This window comes from Laccaria bicolor, genomic scaffold (assembly GCF_000143565.1).
Source record: "Laccaria bicolor S238N-H82 LACBIscaffold_1 genomic scaffold, whole genome shotgun sequence".
In the NCBI taxonomy this organism is placed as follows: Eukaryota; Fungi; Basidiomycota; class Agaricomycetes; order Agaricales; family Hydnangiaceae; genus Laccaria; species Laccaria bicolor.
In genome coordinates this window covers 992,013-1,015,517 of record NW_001889872.1, presented here as the reverse complement: position 1 = coordinate 1,015,517, position 23,505 = coordinate 992,013, and the positions used below count along the sequence as shown (strand labels likewise).

General features: G+C 47.2%; 7 protein-coding genes across 7 annotated transcripts; 5 read left to right on the top strand and 2 right to left on the bottom strand.

Moving 5' to 3' along the window:
• Positions 1-40: 40 nt before the first annotated feature.
• CHR16202 (SNF2 family DNA-dependent ATPase) lies at positions 41-6,563 on the top strand (the record flags this gene model as incomplete). The annotated part of the gene is made up of 24 exons (XM_001873937.1): positions 41-310; positions 383-434; positions 487-1,327; positions 1,380-1,549; positions 1,610-2,644; positions 2,695-2,921; positions 2,968-3,042; positions 3,095-3,412; positions 3,465-3,492; positions 3,544-3,617; positions 3,681-3,875; positions 3,926-3,989; positions 4,040-4,136; positions 4,185-4,350; positions 4,404-4,469; positions 4,517-4,615; positions 4,669-4,689; positions 4,742-4,789; positions 4,904-4,982; positions 5,029-5,190; positions 5,239-5,507; positions 5,555-5,920; positions 5,970-6,388; positions 6,440-6,563. The coding sequence occupies 24 exons, from the start codon at positions 41-43 to the stop codon at positions 6,561-6,563; spliced, it is 5,265 nt and encodes a 1,754-aa protein (XP_001873972.1).
• A 90-nt stretch (positions 6,564-6,653) lies between these two features.
• On the top strand, positions 6,654-7,918 carry LACBIDRAFT_301026 (uncharacterized protein; the record flags this gene model as incomplete). Its single annotated transcript, XM_001873936.1, has 4 exons — positions 6,654-6,962; positions 7,016-7,132; positions 7,183-7,762; positions 7,821-7,918. 4 exons carry the CDS (start codon positions 6,654-6,656, stop codon positions 7,916-7,918), a joined length of 1,104 nt encoding a protein of 367 aa, XP_001873971.1.
• Positions 7,919-8,135: 217 nt separating this feature from the next.
• CHR16216 (SNF2 family DNA-dependent ATPase) lies at positions 8,136-12,494 on the top strand (the record flags this gene model as incomplete). Its single annotated transcript, XM_001873935.1, has 9 exons — positions 8,136-9,026; positions 9,076-9,421; positions 9,480-9,700; positions 9,757-10,580; positions 10,632-11,804; positions 11,857-11,883; positions 11,936-12,133; positions 12,184-12,220; positions 12,270-12,494. 9 exons carry the CDS (start codon positions 8,136-8,138, stop codon positions 12,492-12,494), a joined length of 3,942 nt encoding a protein of 1,313 aa, XP_001873970.1.
• An 860-nt stretch (positions 12,495-13,354) lies between these two features.
• Positions 13,355-17,653, bottom strand: LACBIDRAFT_379219 (exocyst complex component, sec3 subunit; the record flags this gene model as incomplete). The annotated part of the gene is made up of 16 exons (XM_001873316.1): positions 13,355-14,034; positions 14,083-14,228; positions 14,285-14,549; positions 14,612-14,741; positions 14,800-15,065; positions 15,118-15,263; positions 15,312-15,417; positions 15,465-15,626; positions 15,676-15,776; positions 15,829-15,961; positions 16,012-16,113; positions 16,159-16,284; positions 16,332-17,059; positions 17,111-17,273; positions 17,337-17,449; positions 17,500-17,653. 16 exons carry the CDS (start codon positions 17,651-17,653, stop codon positions 13,669-13,671), a joined length of 3,207 nt encoding a protein of 1,068 aa, XP_001873351.1. The 3' UTR covers positions 13,355-13,668.
• A 425-nt stretch (positions 17,654-18,078) lies between these two features.
• LACBIDRAFT_301023 (uncharacterized protein) lies at positions 18,079-18,842 on the top strand (the record flags this gene model as incomplete). The annotated part of the gene is made up of 2 exons (XM_001873934.1): positions 18,079-18,551; positions 18,605-18,842. 2 exons carry the CDS (start codon positions 18,079-18,081, stop codon positions 18,840-18,842), a joined length of 711 nt encoding a protein of 236 aa, XP_001873969.1.
• Positions 18,843-19,047: 205 nt separating this feature from the next.
• On the bottom strand, positions 19,048-20,434 carry LACBIDRAFT_187066 (glycosyltransferase family 21 protein; the record flags this gene model as incomplete). Its single annotated transcript, XM_001873315.1, has 3 exons — positions 19,048-19,973; positions 20,034-20,284; positions 20,337-20,434. The coding sequence occupies 3 exons, from the start codon at positions 20,432-20,434 to the stop codon at positions 19,048-19,050; spliced, it is 1,275 nt and encodes a 424-aa protein (XP_001873350.1).
• Positions 20,435-20,588: 154 nt separating this feature from the next.
• THIK-4 (3-ketoacyl-CoA thiolase) lies at positions 20,589-22,299 on the top strand (the record flags this gene model as incomplete). Its single annotated transcript, XM_001873933.1, has 9 exons — positions 20,589-20,740; positions 20,798-20,828; positions 20,881-21,134; positions 21,182-21,651; positions 21,703-21,800; positions 21,855-21,913; positions 21,972-21,976; positions 22,131-22,183; positions 22,234-22,299. 9 exons carry the CDS (start codon positions 20,589-20,591, stop codon positions 22,297-22,299), a joined length of 1,188 nt encoding a protein of 395 aa, XP_001873968.1.
• Positions 22,300-23,505: the final 1,206 nt, after the last annotated feature.

The following is a 23,505-nucleotide window of genomic DNA, read 5'->3' as shown; positions in this document are numbered from 1 at the left end:
AAACAACGTTGAAACTTTGAAGTTTCACCGCGATTTCTACATGTCCATGCCTCCTACCGGCTCCGAGCACGGCAGCGCATATGTAGACAACTCTGGGCCCGGCGCGATATCTAAGGCAACGTCTTCTCGCCAAGGCTTTTTCATCGTACCCCCCACCCTTCCTCCATCCCAAAAGGAGCAATACAAACCCGTTATTGAAACTTCTCTGAAGACTGAGTATTATCCGATAGTCGATGAGGTGATTGGCGAATACCGAGAGGGCAACAACCTATACTACTTTGCGCGGTATCACGGTGGCATCGCTCACAAGGTGAGCGTTTACATGCCGAGATCTACACTTTTGTCATTGTGAAACGGGTTTGACGCGTGTTTCGCGTTATAGTTTCTGGGAAAACCTTTTAAGAAGGATTTTAGTGAGCTCGTGGACGAGTACAGTATGTCAGCTACTCCGCCACTATCCTTTCTTCTCATCTCTTTCATAACCAGAACGCAAAGAACGGGCTGGTCTGCTCCCCCCCTTTGATCCATCCGCCACGTACATCCATCCATTGTCGCGCGTGAAGATGAAGATCAGCATTCGTAACAATCGAGCTACCGTCAACATCTCATCAGCTCGCAGTGTTCGGTCTAGCAGTCGGCAGGAAGTCATGTCAGATTCTGAGGAAGACCTCGAGAGTGACGAATCTTCGGACCAGGATGAACAGTCGGATGTTGAAGAAGAAGAATCGGACGAGGAATCAGCCGACAGTGTGAATATTGTCCGAACTCGTTCCTGTCGCACAGCGGCGAAGAAAACATATCTACCATTCAGTCCAAAGAAGACTCGATCGCAGAAATTTCTCGCAATTGAGGACTCTGACAGCGAAGAAACCAACGGGACAGGAGAAGATAACGCAGAAAGGCATGCACGCGTCGGTGCAAGGCGATCAATTCGCATAAAGAAACCTGTAGTCATCAACCTTGAATCTGATGACTACAATTCGGATACAAATGATAGCGATGAATTTGCTTTGGGACCTAAACGTCGTTCTCAAGCACAATCTGCGACCAAAACAACTCGTCGTCCAAAACAGTCTCAACCAGCGGCTTATGGCTATTTTCGCGATGTTGCAACCCTGGAATACTCTGATGACGAGGACAACACAACTTTAGGGAATCACCGCAACATCTGTGAAAAGTGTCATCTTGCTCCTGGTCATGTGCTCCTCAAACGACTTGCGAAAAAATCCAAAAGTAAAGGGAAGAAAAGGAAACGGGGTACGGATGACGAATTCGAGGAATCCGATGATGAAGCGCGTTACACCGCGCTTGGCGGATGGGTCCAATGGTTTGTGTATCAGTTTCGAATGGAACCACTGATTCAACATCATTTTCTGCAGCCTTAAATGCCCTGTTGCAGCTCATTGGCAATGTCTAGCAATTACGCAACGAGATGAGATTCTCAAGGCTGCAAAAGAGAGAGACAGTCAAGCAGCTATTGCCTCGGAGATAAAAGATCTACCGAAGCGTGTGGAGTTGATCACCCAGCAAACCACTAAATTCATTTGCGGTGCATACTTCCTTTCCTCTAGCTGTTAATCAAGTAACCTGACGGCTTCTCTATTTTTAGTTGCGTGCACGAGAGGGGGCATCTGTATGGGATGCAAGGAGGTAGCTCTTCAGCCCGCTGCGCCTCGTGTTCCAAAGCCCGTGAAAACAGGACAGGAGGAGAGCCGCGATATCCCAATGTTAGACGAATCTGGAAAGACATTCGAAACGGGGCCCGGGGATGGCCATCAAATCTCTAATGAGCTTCTATTCCGGTGTTTTACTTGCAAACGGTTGGCTCACTATCGTCACCTGCCAATACCGATCGCCTTATCGCATGAGGCCAGTATTTCGGAAATTGCTGTTCACTATCAGAGCGCTAAAAGCTGGCTCTGCGCGGATTGTTCGTCATACCGATACGGGCTTGACAAAATTATTGCTTGGCGTCCTTACCCCCCGAACGCCGTCGAAGTTTTCCGTCCAATCGACCAACCACCGCATTACAAAGAACAACTTCCTCGGGAATACTTGGTAAAATGGCTTGCCAGGAGCTATCGGCGGACCGAATGGGTGCCTCATATGTGGCTTGTTGCAACGAATCCTTCCAAATTGAGGAATTTTCTGATTTCTGGCCCAAAAGTCGAACTTTTACAAGAAGTTCCCAAACCAGATGCTGCTATGCCGGAGGCGTCACCTGTATTCGAGATTGCACCAGATTCTAGAGCCTCTTCTCCAAAACCGGGAAGTCATACAACGAAACATATTCTGGACTCCCTGTCTGACGCGGAAGGGCGGATACCCCCGGCTTGGAAGATCATTGACCGCGTTCTAGATGTTGTTTTATGGTTTCCGAACGATTCACAGAAGCAAAAGAAACAGTCACGCCAAAATCATCCTCGAAAGAAATTAATTCTCAGCGACAGCGAGCTTGAGAGCTCGGGGGAAAAATTGGAAGCAGAGAGAAGCCTTATTTTTGACCGTGGAGAGGAGCCGCCAGCCAACCTCACAGCGAAAATTGTAGAATGGGAGAGCCAACATAATCGCCCACTGAACAAAGACGATATCTCCCATGTTGTTTGGGCATTCGTCAAATGGGATGATTTAACATATGATGAAGGTGGGCGAATCATACCATCTTGTCACATTGACTCTAATCCACTTACTCAGCTACGTGGGACACCCCTCCGAGGGCCCACGAGACCGGTTATGACTCGTTTGTCGTGGCTTTTAACCGATTTGTTGATTCTAGAAGTGTCGTCGTTCCCAAATTAAACAGAACGCATACGAAAGACTTCGACGCTCGAGAGAAGGGAGGATATAAAAAACATATCTTAAAGGACGCTTCAGATCTGGACCTTGGTCAGGACCCTCGCCTCAAGCTCATGCCTTTTCAAGTATGTCCATTAACATGACCTGAACGACTGTCATTGAATCATACAGGTCGACGGTTTTAATTGGCTCTGCAACAATTGGTGGAATCTTCAGCACTGTATCCTTGCAGATGACATGGGTCTTGTATGTTTAAGATGACTTCGCTGGATCTTTCGCTGAAATCTAACTAATTTAGGGGAAAACGGTGCAAATCGCAACCTTTTTGGGTAGTATCATTGGGCGATGGAACGCTCTTCCTGCACTTGTTGTGGTGCCCAATTCAACGATCACCAACTGGGTACGAGAGCTCGAACGTTGGGCACCCAAGCTTAGGGTAGTCCCTTTCCACGGCGACAAGAAGGCTCGTGACGTCATCAAGGAATTCGAATTATATCACAAGGTCTTCTCAAAGCACAACACCAATGCCAAATTTCACGTTCTAGTCACGACGTACGATGCTTTGATTAATGCTAAGGATTTTACGTCCGTCTTCAAGCATCAGCCACGCTGGGAAGTACGTCATTTCGGTCGTCCTCCTCTTCACCAGAGCTTCACGATTCTCTTAGATTCTTGTAGTGGATGAAGGTCAACGGCGTACGATTATTTCATTTCTACACAAGCACGGCTCCTGATCCCGTTCCTCAGTAAAAAGTGATAGCAGTTTACTATTCAAAAAGTTAAACGAATTAAACACCATCCACCGGATCATTCTGACTGGGGTACGTGAAAATATGTCTCGACGAGCCGTTTGAATGGTCCTGTTTAACACACGTTTGTCCTAGACTCCATTGAATAACAACATGCGAGAACTATTCAACCTTATGAATTTCCTTGACCCCGTTGAATGGCATGACTTGGAAAGCCTAGAGAAGCAACACGAAGTGCTCGACGAAGATCTCGTCAAACAATTACATAATAGGCTTAGACCGTACTTTCTTCGTCGCATCAAGAGTGAGGTACTCCAATTACCTCCGAAGGTTTGTTGTGTTTCACTTTTTTCCTTGATTGCTCTTATGAGGGATCGTAGAACGAAGTCATTATCCCCGTCTCAATGGCCCCCTTACAGAAGGAGGTTTACCGATCTATCCTCAGTTTGTCATTTCTCCCTCCACTGGTCGGCATTCCAACGTAACTTCCCCAGGTCACAACCTAGAATTACTTAAGGGCTTAACGCAACCCAAATTTGGAGGCCCCACGACCAAAGGGAGATTGAACAATATTCTCATGCATCTGCGAAAGTGATTACTTCTCTTTTGTTCTTTCATCCACCATAATCAATCTCCCAGATGCCTTCAACATCCATACTTGTATGCTGAAGATATTGAACCACGTGGTTTGCCGCCTCAAGAAACCCACGAAAAGTTGATTGACGGCAGTGCAAAGCTACGATTTCTGAAAGCCCTTCTTCCAAAGTTGAAGGCACGGGGACACCGCGTTTTGCTTTTCAGTCAAGTAAGTCTTGGTGCAACTCAAAAAAGTTTTGTGTCGGACTAAGCTTATAAAAGTTTGTCATTGCCTTGAATGTCATCGAAGATTTCTTGCAAGGGGAAGGTTATAAGTTTTTGCGATTGGTAGGTTCCACACTTTGTGTGAGATATCTAATAGGAATTTGCGTCAGGATGGCGACACCAAAGGCAGTGAGCGACAGAAAGGCATGGATGAGTTCAATCGTCCTGGTTCCGACTATTTTGTCTATCTCCTCACCACTCGTGCTGGCGTGAGCCCTTCTTTTGCTTCCATCCTATGACCCTCTCATGGGTGCTAATACAGGGCGTTGGCATCAACCTTTATGTGTGTATTGTACTTCAGCGAGTCAAGCGCCCCCCTTTGACATGAACACAAGACTGCAGATACGGTTATCATATTTGATCCAGATTTTAACCCCCATCAGGTTTGCGGTAACATCCGAATCATCGAGAGTAGACTGATACTCAAAATTTGAAACAGGATCTCCAAGTAAGCACAACCATCGGGTAGTAAATGCGGTCACTGAGGCTTCCTTCAGGCCATTGCCCGCGCCTACAGGTACGGGCAGAAGAAGACCTGTCTTGTTTTCAAATTGATGGTAAAAGATTCCGCTGAAGGTAAGTTTTCAGTCGAGGCTTTTTCAGATGGTAATGACCAAACCAGAACGTATCATGCAAATCGGCAAGAAGAAATTGGTCCTCGACCATCTTATTGTACAAAAGATGGACGATGACGAAGAGGGAGGGGGAGGCAACGTGCAGTCGATCCTTTCTTTTGGTGCTCAGGCCCTTTTTGAACTGGAGCAAGATTCACGGGACATCATTTGTATGTTAACTTGGTTGATTATCCCCGCAAGGGAATGACGTTCTGCAGATACAGATAACGACATCGACAAACTTATTGAAAAGACAGAGAAAGAAAACGAAGAGCAGGCGACCCCTAAAGACGGGGGCCTGTCTTTCTCCTTCGCAAAAATATGGGCCGCCGACAAAGATTCTCTTGAAGAAGTCGACGACGATGATCAAGTGGATTCTTGGGCCCGAACACTGCAGAGAATCACTGCTGAAAGAGAGAAAGAAGAGAGCAAAGAAACTGCACTTTCTGGCCGTGGGGCACGCCGTCGAGCTGCTGATGTCGCCAAGGTTCGTCAACACAAACCAATTCATTCAACACGCTCATACTCTACCAGACAAAAATGCTGATAGAGGAAATACCGGGCAAATCAAAGTCAACCCCTAACGTGTCTCCAGATGGCTCTGCGTATTTTGGGTCTGACGCAGACTCTGACGTGGAGAGTAGTGATGACGCGAAAACAGATGCCGTAGATGAAGATTTCAAAATGGACAGTAGTAAACGCAAGACGAAATTGTCGACACTCTCACCTCCCCTAAATGGGTACTCTCGGAACACTGGAGACGATGACGTTGTCCATTGTGGGTTATGTGGTGGACGACATGGTCAGGAGCAATGCTTGATGACTGACAAGTCGGAGAACCTTGCTGAGTATCGTGAAATGCTCATTTTACACGCAGACGACGAACCTTGGGAGGAACGAGTGAGTTACAAATAATGAAGGAAGAGAATTCCCTCACCTTCTATTCCAGAACGTCGCCGTGCGGGCAATCGACGAGATTTTGAACACCAGAGGGCATCTCTCTCTGATAGCAGGGCAACCATTACACCCGTTGCCAAAATCATCGATCCTACCTCCTCCAGTCAAGAAGCCTAAGTACCCTCCACAGATCACTCAGATTTCGCAACCGTCGACGTCGCATACCCCTTTCAGCCGATCCACAGACCCGACTAAACACACAACCTCAGACAAACATCCGGAGCCCCAACATAATCCGCTACCGGGACCAAGTTCAGCTGCAAGTTCCAGTTTGTCGAGGTCCACCGGCGCAAAAGCTGTTGATGGATCGAAAAAGAAGTTCAAGACCCCCTCAGTATTATGCCCAGTCTGCCACCAGACACCTTTGCACTTACTCAAAGACTGTCCTCTTGTGCTTGAAGGTTCTAAAAGGTTGATCGTCTTCTCGTTGATTTGGCAACAAACACTCATACTCCTGCCCAGCTTGTCAAAGCAAATCAAACGACTCGAAGATGATCATAACCCGGCTGCTGCTGGTACGCTGCAAATTTTGAGAAAAATATTGGCGAAACAAATTAAAAAAGAAGCGGCGGAGAGTGTCAGTTAGTTTACACCTGTAGAAGGTTAGGGCTTACGGTTTTGATTTGAAACAAAGTGATGTACATATGCCCAATGTTGAGCTACCTTGCGAAAGGCCATGAATTTCTACTCTGCTTCTGTTGCCTCGCCCGTCACTTCTTCCAATCTGAAGAGGAGTCGCTCTGGAGCTAACGGATCGAGTGGTTCTTCAGTCCCCACTGCTGCTTTACCAAAGATCCATAGCAGTGATCTTGTCCTGAGAGTTTTTACTCACAAATCCTTGCGACGTGCCACCCGTTCTAGCACAAACCTCGACGACTTTGACGATAATGAAAGGCTGACTGAGTTAGGAAAGGCTGCTCTTAATGTTGCAGTGGCTCATGTTCTTTTCAATAAACGCCCAATGCTAAAGCCATCTGAGATGTCTGTAAGTGCGTCCATCCTCCGCGCACCTCGATCGTACTCAGTTGTCTCCATCAGTCGCAGCATAAACACATTCTATCGGACGAGAATATAAACAATTGGGTGACTTTCTACAACCTGCGGATGAAACTACGTTGCCACCCTAATCTTTACCCGAGACTCAACACTCCGCAGGTGGCTGCCGTTGATCGTTTTGTCCGTCGAGAATTATTAACACCCTCCAGGAAACTTGTTCGATTTTTTATGCGTATGTTGGCGGCGTTTATGCTGAGTCTGGACAAGAAGCTGTGAGGGAATGGATTGATTTACTTGTGGAAGGAACAACGACGGAGCAAGAGCTGCCAGAACCCGCACCACCCTTCCGCGAGGAGACACCTCCTCAGAAAAAAATGAAGAGCGAGCCACTCTCTCCATCACCCGAGTCTTCAATTTTTTTCGCATCTCAACCCCCATCTGCCTTGAGGCACCTACCGCCCCACATGGAACAATTGAAACCGTCACCTCAAAGTTCACAGTTACAAGCTCTGACTCCACCTCCGACTCATTTTCGCATACTGCAACAGGTTCAACCACCGCCGAATGCTCGAATCTCACAATTTCAACCACTGACTCCACCACCGTCTCATTTCCAAACAAGACCACAACAGACTCAGCCTCAACCGAATCCTCTAGCGCCTGCGCAACCTAATTTACCATTTCTACCATTATTTAATCAAACTGCTAGTCAACGACGCGTGACTGTTGAATATCCTGCTGAATTCAGTGGACCATCGCACGCTGGTCGGTGGACGGTGAAATGTGTTGGTGCGTACACAATTATTGCAAATTTTCCTTTTACCGGACGCCTGATGATATAACTCAGTGAATGGCATACCTAAAGGGGTGGGTACCGGAGGGAGCAAACAAGTTGCCAAGGAGGAAGCTGCGAGGCAGGCCTATTATGCGATGGGATGGACGTAGTATTAGTCATGATGACAAAGGACGTTTTATAATCACGTGCTATAGGAACACTTGGAAAATCGTTTAGAACGAAGATTAATTTACATATTACTGCATTTGCAGAGCTTTCGTCAAAGTTGCTTTCAATTTGTCTTCAACGGTATTGGGCTTGTCCCACACGCCGCCTACAGGACCGCTTGTCGCTGTTCTTGACGATATCCTTACAGTCAGCTCGTTCATGGCTGCCCACGCTGTAACAGGCTCGACTGCCTCCTTATCCGACCTACCACTACCTTCATATGTGCAGTCTAACCATATTGATCTCACCCTTGACGACGATGACGACTCTTATGGCCCCCATACACCCCGTTTTGCTAAGCGTCCTCGCACAGATCTTTCTGGGCCCCAACGCAATGATCAATTCACCAACCATCCTAATCCATACGATGCATCGACGTCCAGGGTGTCCCCATTTACTTCGCCCCTTTCAAACATCAATCCGCCTTTTGTAAAATCCAATCTTGCCAATCATTCTACCCCGTATCTCCCAACTGTTGCACCAAATCAGTCTATGTATCGGCCAGCCTTCGCTGGGCCACCTCCCTACATTATTCCCCGTCCGCCACAAACCTCTAATATTACGGCTGACCGAAGCTCTTCCATCACCTCTCCCCCGTCGTCTCAATTGATGCGGCAATCTTTTTCAGAAGCACCTGCTCGTCAGGTCATTGACCTTACAGGATCCCCTTCGCCACCGCCAACCGATTCTTTGAGCAACTCCAAAATATCAACTTTACCCCCTGAACTAGCACCCAAGACTCCTGTGTGCATTGGTCAGCTCACCGTGACGGCACTTATTTTGTACCCTGTCCCCTACCTCGTCCCGCAGGAATATGGCCGAAGCGAAGAATGGGCTGCTGTGAGGCTACAATACGAACATAATCCAAATAAGCCTGGAGGATCTGAAACTATTCATATCAGAACCCCACACGGGAGGGGACCGAATGGAGAAACCGTACCTGGAGAAGGATTTGCGGTCATTGAGCAGAAGGTCGCAACGGCGCTTGGGCCCATGCTGGGTAAGGGACTCATCAGGCTAGATGCGAAAGTTAAGAAAGGGCCACCAAACGTGAGTTTTTGCTTTTGTCAACATACGTCGAGGTTGACATGTCTTGAAGCTTCCCATTCTTCCTTTACAAATGCTGGTTTACACCCCGAAGGGAAATATACCTGTTGTCGGCAGCTATTTGAAGGAATCCGGTCTTTTTCTTGATCATCCCTCACCTCCATATGATATCCATCGACTTTCAAGTTATCATTACCACAATCCGCACAATCCTCCTCCAGGTGGTTACAACCGCGCTGTCTTTGTGCCAAATCGGATGAATGTGGGGCCACAAAGGGAGAACGTACGGTGGAGCACACCATCCATGGTGGGCAAGAGCGTTGAGGTTCAAAGAAGTCAAGTGGACGAACTGTTCAAGAGTTTGAAAGATGGTGACGAGCTCGAAGAAACCGAACCCTGTCTGTTTTTGCACTCTCCTTCACTTTGCTAATGTGCTTACGATGTCGGACCCTCTAGCTGCTGATGTAGCCACTCAACTCTATCCTCATCAGAAGAAGGCTCTAACCTTTCTTTTGGAACGTGAACGCGAGAAGACTGGTGTAGATGGCAATTATTCTTCGCTGTGGCAACAAAGACAGCACCCATTGTCACGCCAAATCAGTTGGTTTCATATCGTCACACAGAAAGAGATTTTTGAAGAGCCACGCGAGGCTAAAGGCTCGATTCTTGCGGATGATGTATGTGTCAAGTTCGATCTGTTGGACCAGGAAAGTTTCTCACACAAAGTCTGTAGATGGGACTAGGGAAGACAATCACTTGCGTTTCCCTCATTGCCGCAACGCGCGCTGCTTCACATGCTTTTGCAGCATCTCCCCTTGAACCAATCCCTCCTCCACCTCGTGAAACTGAGCATCCAGATGCTTCCCATTTTTCTGGGACTGTTTGGGGAATGCCCGACGTTGTTGATGCCCCTCAGACGTTAAACAAGGGCAAGGCAAAGGCAAATAAGTCACTGGACAAGCTCGAAGCGGATTACGCAAGATCCTGTCGTATCAAGGCAAAGAGCAGGGCCACTTTAATTATATGCCCCCTTTCGACTGTCTCCAACTGGGAGGATCAATTTCGCGAGCATTGGAAAGGAGATGTCGTGGTTTTCGGAGGCAGCGGAGGTACTTGCATACCGTCCAATTCTGCGCCACCTTGCAGCCAACCCAGCCTGTTTTCAAACTCAATGCTCATCGACACTAAACCGGTTGCCCCTTCCCAGACAGGCAACCCCCTGCGGATCTACATTTATCATGGAAACGCGCGCCGACCCGATCCCGCTTTTTTGGGCGATTTTGACGCTGTGATCACGACCTACGCTACCCTTGCATCAGAATTTTCAAAGCAAAATAGAAGTACAGCAACAGCAGATGATGATGAAGACGATGCTGGGAGTAGTGACGGCGTGGGTGGTGTCGATATTGATGAGTATGGGAATCAAGTGCTGCGGTTGCCAAAGTCAAAGAAAACGGGAATGAAGCGAAAGAAATCCAACATCTTCACTAGCGGCGCAGAGGTTACAAGCGCTTTACAGAGCATACACTGGTTTCGAGTCGTACTAGACGAGGCGCAGTAAGCTTTGCTTTCTATACTCAGTTTAGTGACTGCGTTAATGTTTCAAAGCTCTATCAAGGAGACAGGCACCGTCGGAAGTCGCGCATCCTGCGACTTGGTGGCTGATCGACGTTTATGTTTGACTGGAACGCCAGTGCAAAATAAGTTGGACGACGTGTTCGCCCTCATTAAATTTTTGCGGCTGGAACCATTTGATGACAAAAATACATGGACTGAGTACATCGGAAGCCCCGTGAAGTTTGGACAGGCTCTTGGAGTTGCTCGGCTACAAACCATCATGAAATGCATAACGCTTCGTCGCACCAAAGAAACAGAGACACAAGATGGAAAAAAGATTCTGGCTCTTCCTCCTCGTCGCGATGAACTTCGATACTTGAAGTTTGATCCCCAGGAACAAGAGATCTATGACCAGTTTTTCAATGAGTCAAAAGCTGAGTTCAACGATTTGTCGACGAAGAACGAGGTTATGAAGAACTACGTCGGGATTTTGCAAAAGATTTTACGTCTCCGTCAAATATGCGACCATTTCGAACTGGTCCAGGGGAAAAGCGTTACTCGGGAGGATCATGGACAAGATGCAACCGCAGCTTGCGAGGACCTCGTTTCCGACATCGCCCAGGAAGGCTTCAATCTTGCGCACGCGTTGTCTATATTTGCCATTTTGCGCGAATCTGCGACTACGCAGTGCGTGGAATGCGGCGCGGAGCTTGGTATATCGCCAGATCTTCAAGGAGACGGCCTTGATGGCGATGGTCCTCCTATGGCTAAGCGCGGAAGAAAGGCCAAGGGCTCGAATTCACGCGGACCCACCCGTGCCAATAGTCCATCTTCCTCCCGACCTATTCTAACACGTTGCCAACATCTCTTTTGCTTTGAATGCTATCGCAACTCTGTCTGTCCGGGATGGCCAAATGTATCTCCAGACATCAGACGATCATGTTCCGCATGTCAGACGGGCCTTTGTCCCTCGGACGCTGTCGAAATCAAAGCAGACGTCGTGGCCGATCAGATACCAAGGAAGAAGACACAAAAACGCGAGAAGAGGCAGAAAGGCATTCCGATAGAAAATTTTCACCCGTCCACGAAAGTTCGGGCGCTGTTGCAAGACTTAGTAGAATTTTCGAGGATGAATCCATATTCGGCCAACTATGACTCGGAAGTGCAGGTAATTGACGGACAAGGAAACCACTTGGATAGCGGCGTCGTGAAGACAGTCGTTTTGTATGTATTCTACATGTACTAAAACTTCTACTGATTATCTCAAACGCTTCAGCTCTCAATGGACCACTATGCTCGATAAGTATGTTGTTTCCTGTCTTCTGACCTCTAGACCTAACAACATCCACACGTAGGATTGAGGACGCTTTAGAAGTCGCTGGCATTAGATATGATCGTTTAGACGGGACCATGAAAAGAGATGACCGGACGAAAGCCATGGACGCATTAAAAACCGACCCTGGCTGTGAGGTTCTTCTCGTCAGTCTCAAGGCGGGGGGTGTTGGCTTGAACCTCACCGCTGCCCAACGGGTGTATTTGATGGATCCTTACTGGTGCGTTTCACTTCTCAAGATCTCATGACATTACTGACGACTTTCTCAAGGAATCCTGCTGTCGAGAATCAGGCAGTGGATCGCATTGTTTGTGCATTCTAACAGCATCTTACCGCGCAGCTAATTATTCCCTCAGCATCGCCTAGGTCAAACTCGTCCAGTAACAACCGTGAAACTAATTATCGAAAACTCCATCGAAGCTCGCCTACTGGAAGTTCAAAAGAAGAAGACAGCACTAGCAAACATGACCCTCGGTCAGAACTTCAGCAAATCGGACCTATTGGCGCGTCGACTGGAAGAATTAGCTCAATTATTTAGTACTAATAATTCCACTGGTGGTAGTATGGTAGAGTCTTTTTAGTAACCTTGCATGTTGTACTTAATCTGTGGTGTGGATTACGTGTACCACGTCTTGTCTTTCTTTTTTTTTGTTTTTTTTTAGGAGATATACCAAGTAATATTGGGAAACGGCTTGGAACATAAAAGAAAGCCGTTAGCGTCGTTCAAGCTCATCGGTTTTGACAGCAAGTCCTCCGGAGCTCACGGTGGCTAGCATTCTCGCTGAACTCCCAGCCTCCCACCTCTTGGTAACCGTAACGTCGCGGTGGCCATTACATATTGGCGACCAGAATACTTATTGTGCTGACCAAGGTCCTGACAGTTGCACATTCGCCCCATGAAAAGATACTGCTTAGCTGAGCCTGCTTCCGACGTTCAATGACCTCTCAGGCAATTGGCAACTTGGAGTTTGTCATACATTTTGGGAAAACCCTTCACAACCGTGACCCCTCCGCCAATGAAGCGCCGTCCCGGACAGGAGGGGCAGACGCGGAAGAAGAAAAGCAAAGGAGGGTGCACGTTGGACGCGCGCTCCCGTAAAAAAAAGCGCGCACGAGAAGGTGCAAAGGGATGAATAGAAAGACACAAAGAGGGAGGGAGGAGGAGAAAAATAGGTAGAGGAAATAGTGGAAAAGTAATGAGGGCATGTAGCATTTGGATACCAAATACCCAGATCAGCCCTCAATTCCCCGTTGAATGTAGGCCATACGTTACATTTTGGATGGCCCATGCCCACTTTTCATTGGCAACAAGAATCCGGAAGTGTTACAGTCAACATCGACAGTAATGGTTGAACGATCTTCATAAGGGTGGCCTCCTTCAACTCTCCAACAGTTTTTGAGCATTCAATGGTCGATTCGCGCGGATGCGGCTCCTCTCACAAAGACGAAAAGCATCAGAGGAGGACAAAATACATTACAGAGAATAATAGGGGTAGCCCGTTGCTTGTCAACGTCTATCACCTCGAGTCCGGCAACTCTATTCCACCACCTCCATTCCCATCCACCCACGGCAACTTGAGTGTCCCTGCTACGCAGAATGTCTCCGCCCCGCTTCAGATCGTCTTTCTTCTTGTTCGCAGCCTTTTCAGCTGATCACTACAAATTACATGGACCGTAGTCGACGACGTCGCAAAGTGAACGTCGAGTGGTCATCCACATTATCTGTAACATGTTACTGTTGTAGGTATCAAGAAGTTAAGGGTGCTTGTGGAACGCTGTTTCAATGTCAGAAGCAGTGAACTCCAAAGTGATCCCAGTGCCGCTGTATGATTGGGCAATCCGTTTTGAAAACCGGTTTAGGAGCCTGAGCAATTCCTCCTCGCAAGCCTTCCACACACCAACCAAAACTTTCCCATTGGTGGCATCTTCTGTTGTCGGTTTGTCTGACCCCTCAGTGAAGTGTTTTTCGACGCGTTTAAACAAAAGGTCAATGTGCTTGCGAACGTCCTTCGATGTATATTCCTTGACAACCTTGCGTAAGGCACTTTTATTGTAAGTGCTGTTACCCGACAAATCGTTGGGGTTTGAACTGGCCAAGCGGTCAACCGCATCGAAGAAGTCCTGAGGGGAGCGGTGAAATCGATACAAGCATCTCAAGAGATCACTCACAATCAATTTGGAAAATGGTCGACGTAGTACCATTTTAACGTATGCATTGAGGTTTTCGTCGTAAATCAATTCTGCTCGTTGGGAAAATGTGACTAGCGATGCGTTGTCCATTTTGGAGGTCTCGACGACAAAACAATGCATGTTTTCTGCCCAAAGGGAGACAAATTCAGTCATGCTCGCTACAAAGTTGGATCAATCTCACCGATGAGTATGACGTGATAGTTCAGCTGCCCCTTATCCTCTCCCTCTCCCTCCATCTTCGCAATATGCTTCAAGGACTCAAACATGGTCTGCACGATTTTTTCGTATGCAGAGTCAACGAGTCTTCGAGTCTCAAGACCATCCGCCCCCACAAGTTGGCTCTCCACACGAGCCGCATAAGAAGAGAAATGCTTGATAAAGTGGGTAACACCCTTTCGTTTTTTGCTGCTGAGTTTGGTTTGTTCGATTCCCTTCAACTGGTCATGCTGTCGAACAAAATTGTGTCAGAACCGGGTGACAAATTGAGCAGTAAACAGGCGTCACTAACGATGTGGCGGTCAAAGGCATTTTTCATGCGGGTTTGCTGTTTTCCTAGAAGTGAAAGAACGAATTGATTGTTCTTCTCTTCCGCGCCGATAAGACAACGTTCAAGGGTCACTAAAATTGCTACGATTTCCCTTGCCGGATATAGATATTAAAATAGGTTGGCGCAGAGAAGTTAAAAGCTAGCCTCACATGTTGTCTTTTGAGAGCGCAACGTCAATGAAATTTTTCAACTCTGCGGGCAGGAATCCGAAGATAAGGTCCAGTGAATTTCGAATAAGCTTCATTGTTGCTTGACTCAAACTGGCCGACCGAGTGGCTTGTCGTCGAAAATAATTGTCGAGGCCCATGTAATCAGCAAAGGTCAGCCCAGCATCATTAATTTGCAAGAAGTCGCTTATAAACTCGTCCTCTCGGTAGATCGTAGCGGTTATCTGTTCTAACAACAGTCCCAAAACCTATCGAAAAGAGTAAGACTATTAGTAAAGGTCCGATAGGTATATCACGAACTTCCGCTGCCAGAAGATCGCCGTCCGAAGCCCGGCCTTTGTCTTTATCCTTGTTTTTATTTTCTATGGGAGACCGAATCAGGGTGCCAGCACGACGGATGGTTGTTGTGCTCTTGGAGGCAGAGGTTGTTGAGGTCGTCATGAAGCCTGGAAGTTAATATAATTTTGAATCTCATCCTTTACAGGGGCGCATACCTTGATCTTGATCGTCTTCTGGTGCCTTTCTGACAGATTGCAAAAAGATGGAGATAAGCGACTTCAACTGAGTGCTATGCAGTTCGCTCGCCGCCGAAAAATATGCCTGTCAGAACGTTATTATAACTTGAGAGACACGGCGTGTTTACATACAGCGCACAGCCTGCCATAAACATTTTCGTCCATCTCTTTGAGGTAGAGCATTAGGCCAGCGTATCGACCCAAGTAAACCTCAATCTCTTGATGGGCAACGACTGTTGGGAGACCCCTAGGTGGTATCACGAGACCATTTGTCTCGCCGAGAAGTAATTTACCCTGCGATAATTTTCATGAATTTTGCTAACATGGGGAGACTTCGGCTTACTTGTGCGGTAAACATTATCGATAAGAAGTCAAATAGTCTCTTACAAAATTGAGAGTTATGAGTTCGATATTCTTCCAATCTTTCCATCGTTGCGGCCATGTCTACGACAAATAAGTATCTTAACTATAAATTGTGGTGAGAAGAATGACGTACCGGTGTCTCGGCCTGCCTGGAGTGCCTTGTAAAGCTCTGCAGAAGCATCTTCCAGGCGTTGGATACTCCGTCCTTTTTCAAGTGATTCCTGCGTGAGCGTAGCCAAAGCGTCTTGTTCGACGTGAACCGTCCGCTGGTACAGGGAATTATAAATGATGATTCCTGAAAGGAAGTTAGGCGCACAAGCAAATTCTGCAACTCTCCCAGCAGGGCTCGCTGATTTTGAGTCTGGACTTGCAGGCCCCGATTTTGCGATTGAATGAACGAAATATCGTCGCTGGCTGCCTAGGGAAACGTGAGTCTCATCGATAAAGCCACAGTGACACTGACATTGAGATGGATTTTATAGGTGGAAATGAAACTATCCATGTTGTCAAGCTCTGAGATGGCATTATCCATAAATTTCATCACCATCCCGATGCGGTCATCTGACTCAAGGAAAGAGTGAATATTTGCCTGGGTGATATGAGAAGGGAATGACGCCCAATAATTTGACTGTGTACCTTCTCCAAAGCCATCAACTCGTCCAATAATCGAGCCTCGATGAGGTCTACTGCACCCTTCGTTGTTTTCCTGCTAATAACATCTTCACTTGCCCATTCATACCCTTCAATCATTTCTTCAACATTCGTCAAAGTGTCTTGCACATCCTCTTCTTCTGCTTCAACATTAAGATGACTATCAGGGGCGATGGAGACCAAGCGGTCTAGGGTTGCTTGATTTGTAGAGTCGAAGTATGAGATTCGAGCGTTTTGATCCCTCCTTAGAGATGGACCATCTTGCTGGGTGGAGAATTCCTCCGCCCGCACGGTCGGCTTTTGAGACCTAATGGATGATACCGGAGAGGCATTCATTGACGGAGGATACGGAACTGAGGAATCTTGTCCAGAAACAATCCGGGGGGGCTCGTCGGAAATCCTTTGAGTAGTCTGGCCTTGAAAGGAGACGTTCAGAGGGTGTCGGGCTTTTCTGGCTGGGCCTGCAGCAGCAGCAAGAGGTGATACAGCTATTGGTGGGGGACCTGACCGACCTCCAGGACGTATTGACTGTATGTAATCTTGGCTCCCATTTACGGGAGGTTCTGCACCTGGTGGCGTTCCAAGGCGTTGTGGTCCTGCTAATGGAGACTCTTGAAAGGATTCATAACGGTTCTGAATGGGAGTTTGCGACCGAAGTCGTGGGGCGCGGCTTGGTCCAGCTTCAGCATGAATTGATGAAGTCTGATCGTCCGCTTAGAAGATGGTGTCAGCCCTGAAATTATCCCCATGATACATGGGCAAACCTGTTATCGGTGCCGCAACTTCGATTCCATCTAGTTGCAATGGAGCTCCCGAGGTAATGACTCGAAAAAGGTTAATCAAAGCCTCCAAGAAGCTTGCTTGGTCGTCTTGGTTCTCTGTTTGCCACCTATATGTCCTTGAAAGGGTGATGTTGAAGGCTAGGGGCTGTTTAAACGCAAATACGAAAGTTATAAATATGTGTTGTCAGTAGAACTCAAAACCACATACATTCATGACTTCAACTGCACGCAATTCTGAGAGCGTCCAGGTTTTTCCAACAGAGAAGGAGCCGTTCGTGTTCAACTTGGATTTGTGAATGAAACCACTTCCATTATTGGCCTCTGCACCGAGATTTATTCCAACCATCTCAACAAAAGGTACGGTGACATACGAGACAACAGTATGTAGCGGGGTTTCTTTCCCCCTCCTTCCACTCCTGCATCTTCCCAAATCTTGACGTGAGAGACATAAGCTTCTTCTAGATTCCCGCTTGCGTTACGCCTTGAGAATACAGATGCAATAATCTTCTGGCGTTGGTCTGCCATGACAAGTTCTTTGTGAACTTTGCGTTACATACTGTTTGCGCATGCTTGATTCTAGGGCGAATATATAAAAGGCACAAAGTCGATATGATACATGGTGATGGTGATGGCTACCACTGGCAGCCACTGGCTGCTCATCTAACTGGAGAAGGTAGAACTTGCGTACCTGTCTGTTACATCGCATGTGTGAAGATAACAGTGAGGCTTGTACTGGGCCTGTAAGGGTGGATTGTTCTTGTGGTAGAAAACAATACCGGCAAGTTCCAGATAAAGACAATTGAAAGGTGCCGAGCAACAACAGTTACACCTGACAACAGTATTTAGATCAAAGCCATACCAGAGATCCCACATTCTTTCTTTCGCGCTAGTCGCACTCATTCTGTTCTATTCACACTCTTTTTCTTCTCCCAATTCACGATCTTTTCGTTATGACGCCCTCGCCACCCCATGGTCCTCTTCATTTCCTCGCTGACGTCGCAATTCACCCAGCACGACATTACACGTCCCAAACTGACAATGCGGCTGGCCCATCTAATCAATACTCCATGTCATCTCCCACCGTTGCCAGTCTGCACATATCTTGTGGCAAAGACGCGTCTAGCCTTTCTAGCCCAGAACCCATACCGCTGAAGCGTTCCAACTCCTCGAATCGCTTCGATACCGAGACTCGTTCATCTCTCCGTCGTAAAAAGAACCACAAGACTCCCTCATATTCTTCTAAAGCTCGACTGCAGCTCAAGAATCGACGAAAGGAACTCATGGAGAAAGCCATGAAAATCAGGTCACTCGACAACTCTCCTGTGAACAGTCGTCAATTTATCGTCCTTCGCATGGTTTATGATGAAATAACAATGTACCCCAGTGAATCCTGGATGGTTTTAATGGCGATCATCATTCGGCGGTAGGTTTTGCCTGGTTTAGCGCCGTTTGTCACCTAAAACGCTGTACATTTAGAGCCTTCAAACAAGTGAAGAACTGGTTTTCGAACGAACGTCAGAAAAATAGAAGTGGAAAAGTTATTCCAGTCGAAACTGGTGAGGGCGACAAAGTGCGACTGCGCCCTTTGGCAATACAGGCATTCCAAGAGTGGTCAGACAAGTTATTTGAAGAAGTTGTCATGATCCATAATTACAAGGTTCTTCGGAATTCACGACAAGAGGATGCCCCCATGGATTTTCCTCATGCACAATGATGGGACTACGTCGAACTATCGACCTCACCAACTACTACTCAACTACTACTAATAATTGACACTTTAAAATAGATAATGCGTATATAATCTGCTCCTTTCGAGTGCGTAGTCCGTAAAATTGTACGTAGAGCTGTATGTGCAATTCCAAGATTCCGAGTATACTTTACGTTGGTTCGAGGATATACGATTGAAAGGGAAGGCACCTTCAAGTTGTGAGGCTGGGTCTTACCTCGCCATTGCGGAGCATTTGGTATTTGGTTCCTCGCCATGAGACCTCGCTCCCGAGCATTGCCCAAACCCAGATGGGCAATGTGAGCATCTCCCGCGCAACCCATGCCACGATGAAGTCAAATGCCACAGAACTTGCCATAGTGCGCCCAGCAAGTGATGCGTAAACATCGAGGTCAACTAAAAGCCAGAAAGCAAAGTGCATGGGTGCAAATATCCATGACGGAAAACCGAAGAGATGGCCGATGCTGCAGCTTCCAATTATGCACAGCATCACAGACTCAGTGAATGGTTCCAGTAATGTCGCAGTCAAGACCATGTGCCGTCGGACTCGTATCCAGCGAACCCTTCGCCAAAAATAGTCGGAGAGCGACATATTTCCGACAGCGTTATGAGCTACGTCGCAGGATAGCTCGTGCCTAAGACCTAACTCATGCCACAGCGCACTTGCGATCATATTGTCCTCTGCGAGGAAACGACCGAAAACGTGCAAACCACAGGCTGTCGGCTGAGGTGTAGCCCTTTTATTCCTGGGTCGGAGGCTGCCATCGACGCGCTCAAGGTCTGATCGGCGGAAAATGTTTGACTTTCCAACGACGCAGGATTCGATCGCTACAGTGTTTATAGCGATATACATCTTCGCGTGAGTTGTGTTCAGAAAGGCCGCCTCTATCCTGGAACCGGTATGCGACTCGTTGCAGAATGCAAATGGAACATGGTGCACCAGGCCGATCGGTTTTTGCGATGGAGATAATGGCGCATTCAGAGAGTCAACAGATCGTCCCAAGGTTCCTGGATCAACCGAGACGTTGGAGTCGAGTGCCCAGATGATGTCGTGGGCTGCTTTGTGATATGAACGAATAAGATTATTGACCTTGGGATTCACGCCAACGACTTGTTCTCCTGGCAAAAATATATATATTTAAGCACCTAAAACTCGGTAATAAGGAACATTTTTGTTACCAATAACGATTTCCGCGTTGACATTAGGGTATCTCGTTATTAACTCCCTGACTATGGGGAGTGCACCATCCTGTTCGTCCGCCACAGAGAAGAGTATTTCATAATTCGGGTAGTCTTGTTTGAAGGTGGATTCCAGATTTTCGTAAAGATTGGTATCTAGGCCTTTGAGAGGCCTGAGGATGGATACTCCCGGGACTTGCAGCAAAGGACGCCAAGAAAACGATTGGCGCTGAGGTCGATACCTTTGGCGACTAGGGAACATGAGGGGCGTTTATAACGGAGGAAGAAAATAGAACAACATACGCGGAGAACGCTCCCAGTAGCACAATGAACCACATCGCGATATACCACCCTAGACCGATGAAGGAGAAGATGTAGCTCAGACGCTCCGCGTCCATCATGGGAGGAGCTGAGCGAAGGAGGTGATACGCGTAGTACCGCGTAGACACGGATACCTACGTACATCGCGTTTAGTGGTCGCTGACCAATCCATTGTTATAAGTCCAACATCATAATGATCCTTCCGTCCTTCTCAGTTCTACCGTTACATTCGCAATGGAACGTGTCAAGCAGATAGCTTCTCACCTCGGAAACGCTCCAAAAAAACTCCGTATTCTTCAGCAGAAAAATCTCGACGATGTAGTCATTACGTTGGCGATTCGGTCTCCTCTATGCAAAGCCAGGAAGGGGGGTTTTAAGGATGCGAGGTAGACATCATTGGATTCATGTTCTGCCTTTTTAAACCATTTTTTATTATTACGCAGGACAGATGAGTTAATGCTCGAGATATATAGAGTATGTCAGAACTCTTGCTTTACAACAATACATATGCCTGACCAGCTTCTAGCAAGTCATCGCGCATTCCCATATTGACCCGAGCATTGTGGGCGACATCTGTGTTGGAACAGTTCTTACCCCCGACGCGCCGTATGTTGCACGATCTGCTGCACTTGCTGCAGGGTTTCCTGTTACAGTCCCCGTACAGACCATGAACAGATTTTGCTCGAGTGGTCTCATGGCTGTGACCACCATTGCAAATCAGATTCAGTGTGGTCAAATCGAGGTGGGCTTGGCAGTAGGTGTGGAAAGCATGTCTGAAAAGTAGTTATTCCTTGGTCTTTCTAAGTTTTTGCTAATTTTACTTTCAGTCCTGATAATGGTGGCCCGAAGCAGAGTGACTTGGTTTCTGCAAATTCAGCTGCAAAAGATTGTTGCGAACGTATGGGCTGGACCAGCGAGAATGTTGCTGCGGATTACCATATCTCGCGGGAGGAACAAGATGAATTTGCTGCTCAGTCATTCCAGAAGGCTGAGAAAGCACAAAAGCTTGGTTACTTTGCAGAAGAGATTGTGCCGTTCACTGTATTTCAGAAAGATTCAACCGGTAACAGGGTATTGGTTGAGGTTACCGAGGATGATGGAATACGTCCTGGGACGACCAAGGAAAATTTGGCAAAGATTCGTCCCGCGTTTCCTCAATGGGGGATGGGGACAACCACTGGAGGCAATGCGAGTCAAGTCACGGATGGAGCCGCAGCCGTTCTTTTAATGACAAGGAGGAAGGCAAACGAGCTTGGTCTCAAAATCCTGGCAAAGTATATAACGACTGCTGTCGCTGGTATGTAAATAGCATCCCTCATATCCCTTTTGAAGACTGAATCACTTCAAGGTGTACCCCCCCGTGTTATGGGCGTCGGACCGGTATATGCTATTCCTCTTGCTCTCAAGAACAGTGGTCTTGAATCAAGCGATGTAGACCTTTTTGAGGCGAGGAATCACAACACAACCCTGGCTGGCATGACTTGATGATTTTTGTGTTAGATCAACGAAGCATTTGCATCACAATGCGTTTATGTTGTAAAAGAACTTGGGTTACCAAGGCATGTCACTTCACTAGTCTGCTCAGCGTTTGGTTAATGATGACGCTGCTTATTAGAGAAAAGGCAAGCCAGGCCACCTGACAATATTTTCTGTTCCTCAATAGTACTCCAGGTTAACGTGAACGGTGGCGCCATCGCTTTTGGACATCCTTTAGATGAGTATGAACAACCACCAGTGGACTCCTTTGACTGACTTCTTCGTATGCACGTTGCACAGGAGCACGCCAAATTGTGACAGGGCTCAATGAATTGAACCGACGTCAAGGAAAGGTTAGACAAAGTTATTTCAAATTTTTCGTTGCCATTGATGAAAGAACAAGGTCCTTGTGACTTCGATGTGTATTGGGACGGGAATGGGAGCTGCTGGGGTGTTCATCCGAGAGTAAGAGCTGGTAATTATTTGATATGTACGATGGTAGGCATGCTTGGGACCACGTTAGGAAGCTAGCACCATACCAGACTCAAGGCCTGGCTGCCTGTGTTTCTATTCTTGTAGTAGTTCTATTCTGGTCCAAGTATTTCAGGACCCCGGGCAATAGCAGAAAAGGCCTGATCCCGAAAATTGGGTTTTTGTAGGACCCCTGAAAGTACCCTCAGATGCCTGATCCAGATCCGGATAGAAACTGGCGAAAATTTTGGAAATGCCTTAGGTCTGTCCGGATAGAAATTTCGCTATTTTGGCGAAATGCCAGAGGCAGTTTTCCGGATAGGAATTGGTGAGGCTGAGCAACCCTGAGCCGATGTCCGGATAGAAATATACGCTATAGAAATTTAAGCTCGAAAAAGGCAGTGCGCGCTCACTGCTGCCGCCAACTTCTTTATTGGTATATACTTTAATATTTTTCTTTCCCATTCTTTCCCCCTGTTCTCCGTTCTTTCGGACGATCCTTCCGTGATATATATATTTTCTCGCATCAAATTGGATCTCAGTTCTGCGTGAACTCGTTGCCTCGATCATCTCCCGCCGTCTGCCTTCTTGTGCACCCTCATACTCCGAAAATCACGCAAAATGGCCTCAAAATATCTACAAATGATTGGAAGCTGTTCAAAGTAATCAAGGACAACAGCAAGACAGTAAGTTTACAGACCTTGAAAGCTTTCAAGCAAAGGCACCTGTGGAAGATGAAGAATAGCTTGTTTATCTTCAAATTTCTGCATGTATAATGCATATACTATGTTCACTTATGTATATTTTACTTTTTCCCGATGTACGGGCCTCCAGAGAATGCCTAGGAGGGGCCGGGAGGGGCCAGCGAGCCAAAATTCACTCTTTTTGTGCCAATTTTTGAAAAATAGCGATTTTTATAGGCCTGATCCGCGTCCGGATAGAAATTGACCTTATTGAAGGCCAGATCCAATATCCGGATAGAAATTTGGTAAAACCGTCCGGATAAAAATCGGGCAGTTTGGGGCATTTTGGGATCAGGCATCTGAGGGTACTTTCAGGGGTCCTGTTTTTGTCCGGACGCCTCTGCACCAAATTTGTCCGGACTGGACCTGGCCTACTACACCCAAATCTCAAAAATTTGTCCGGACGGCCAGATCAGGGTAAATTTTCCCCCCACAAATGTCCCACAATTATGCCCAAATAC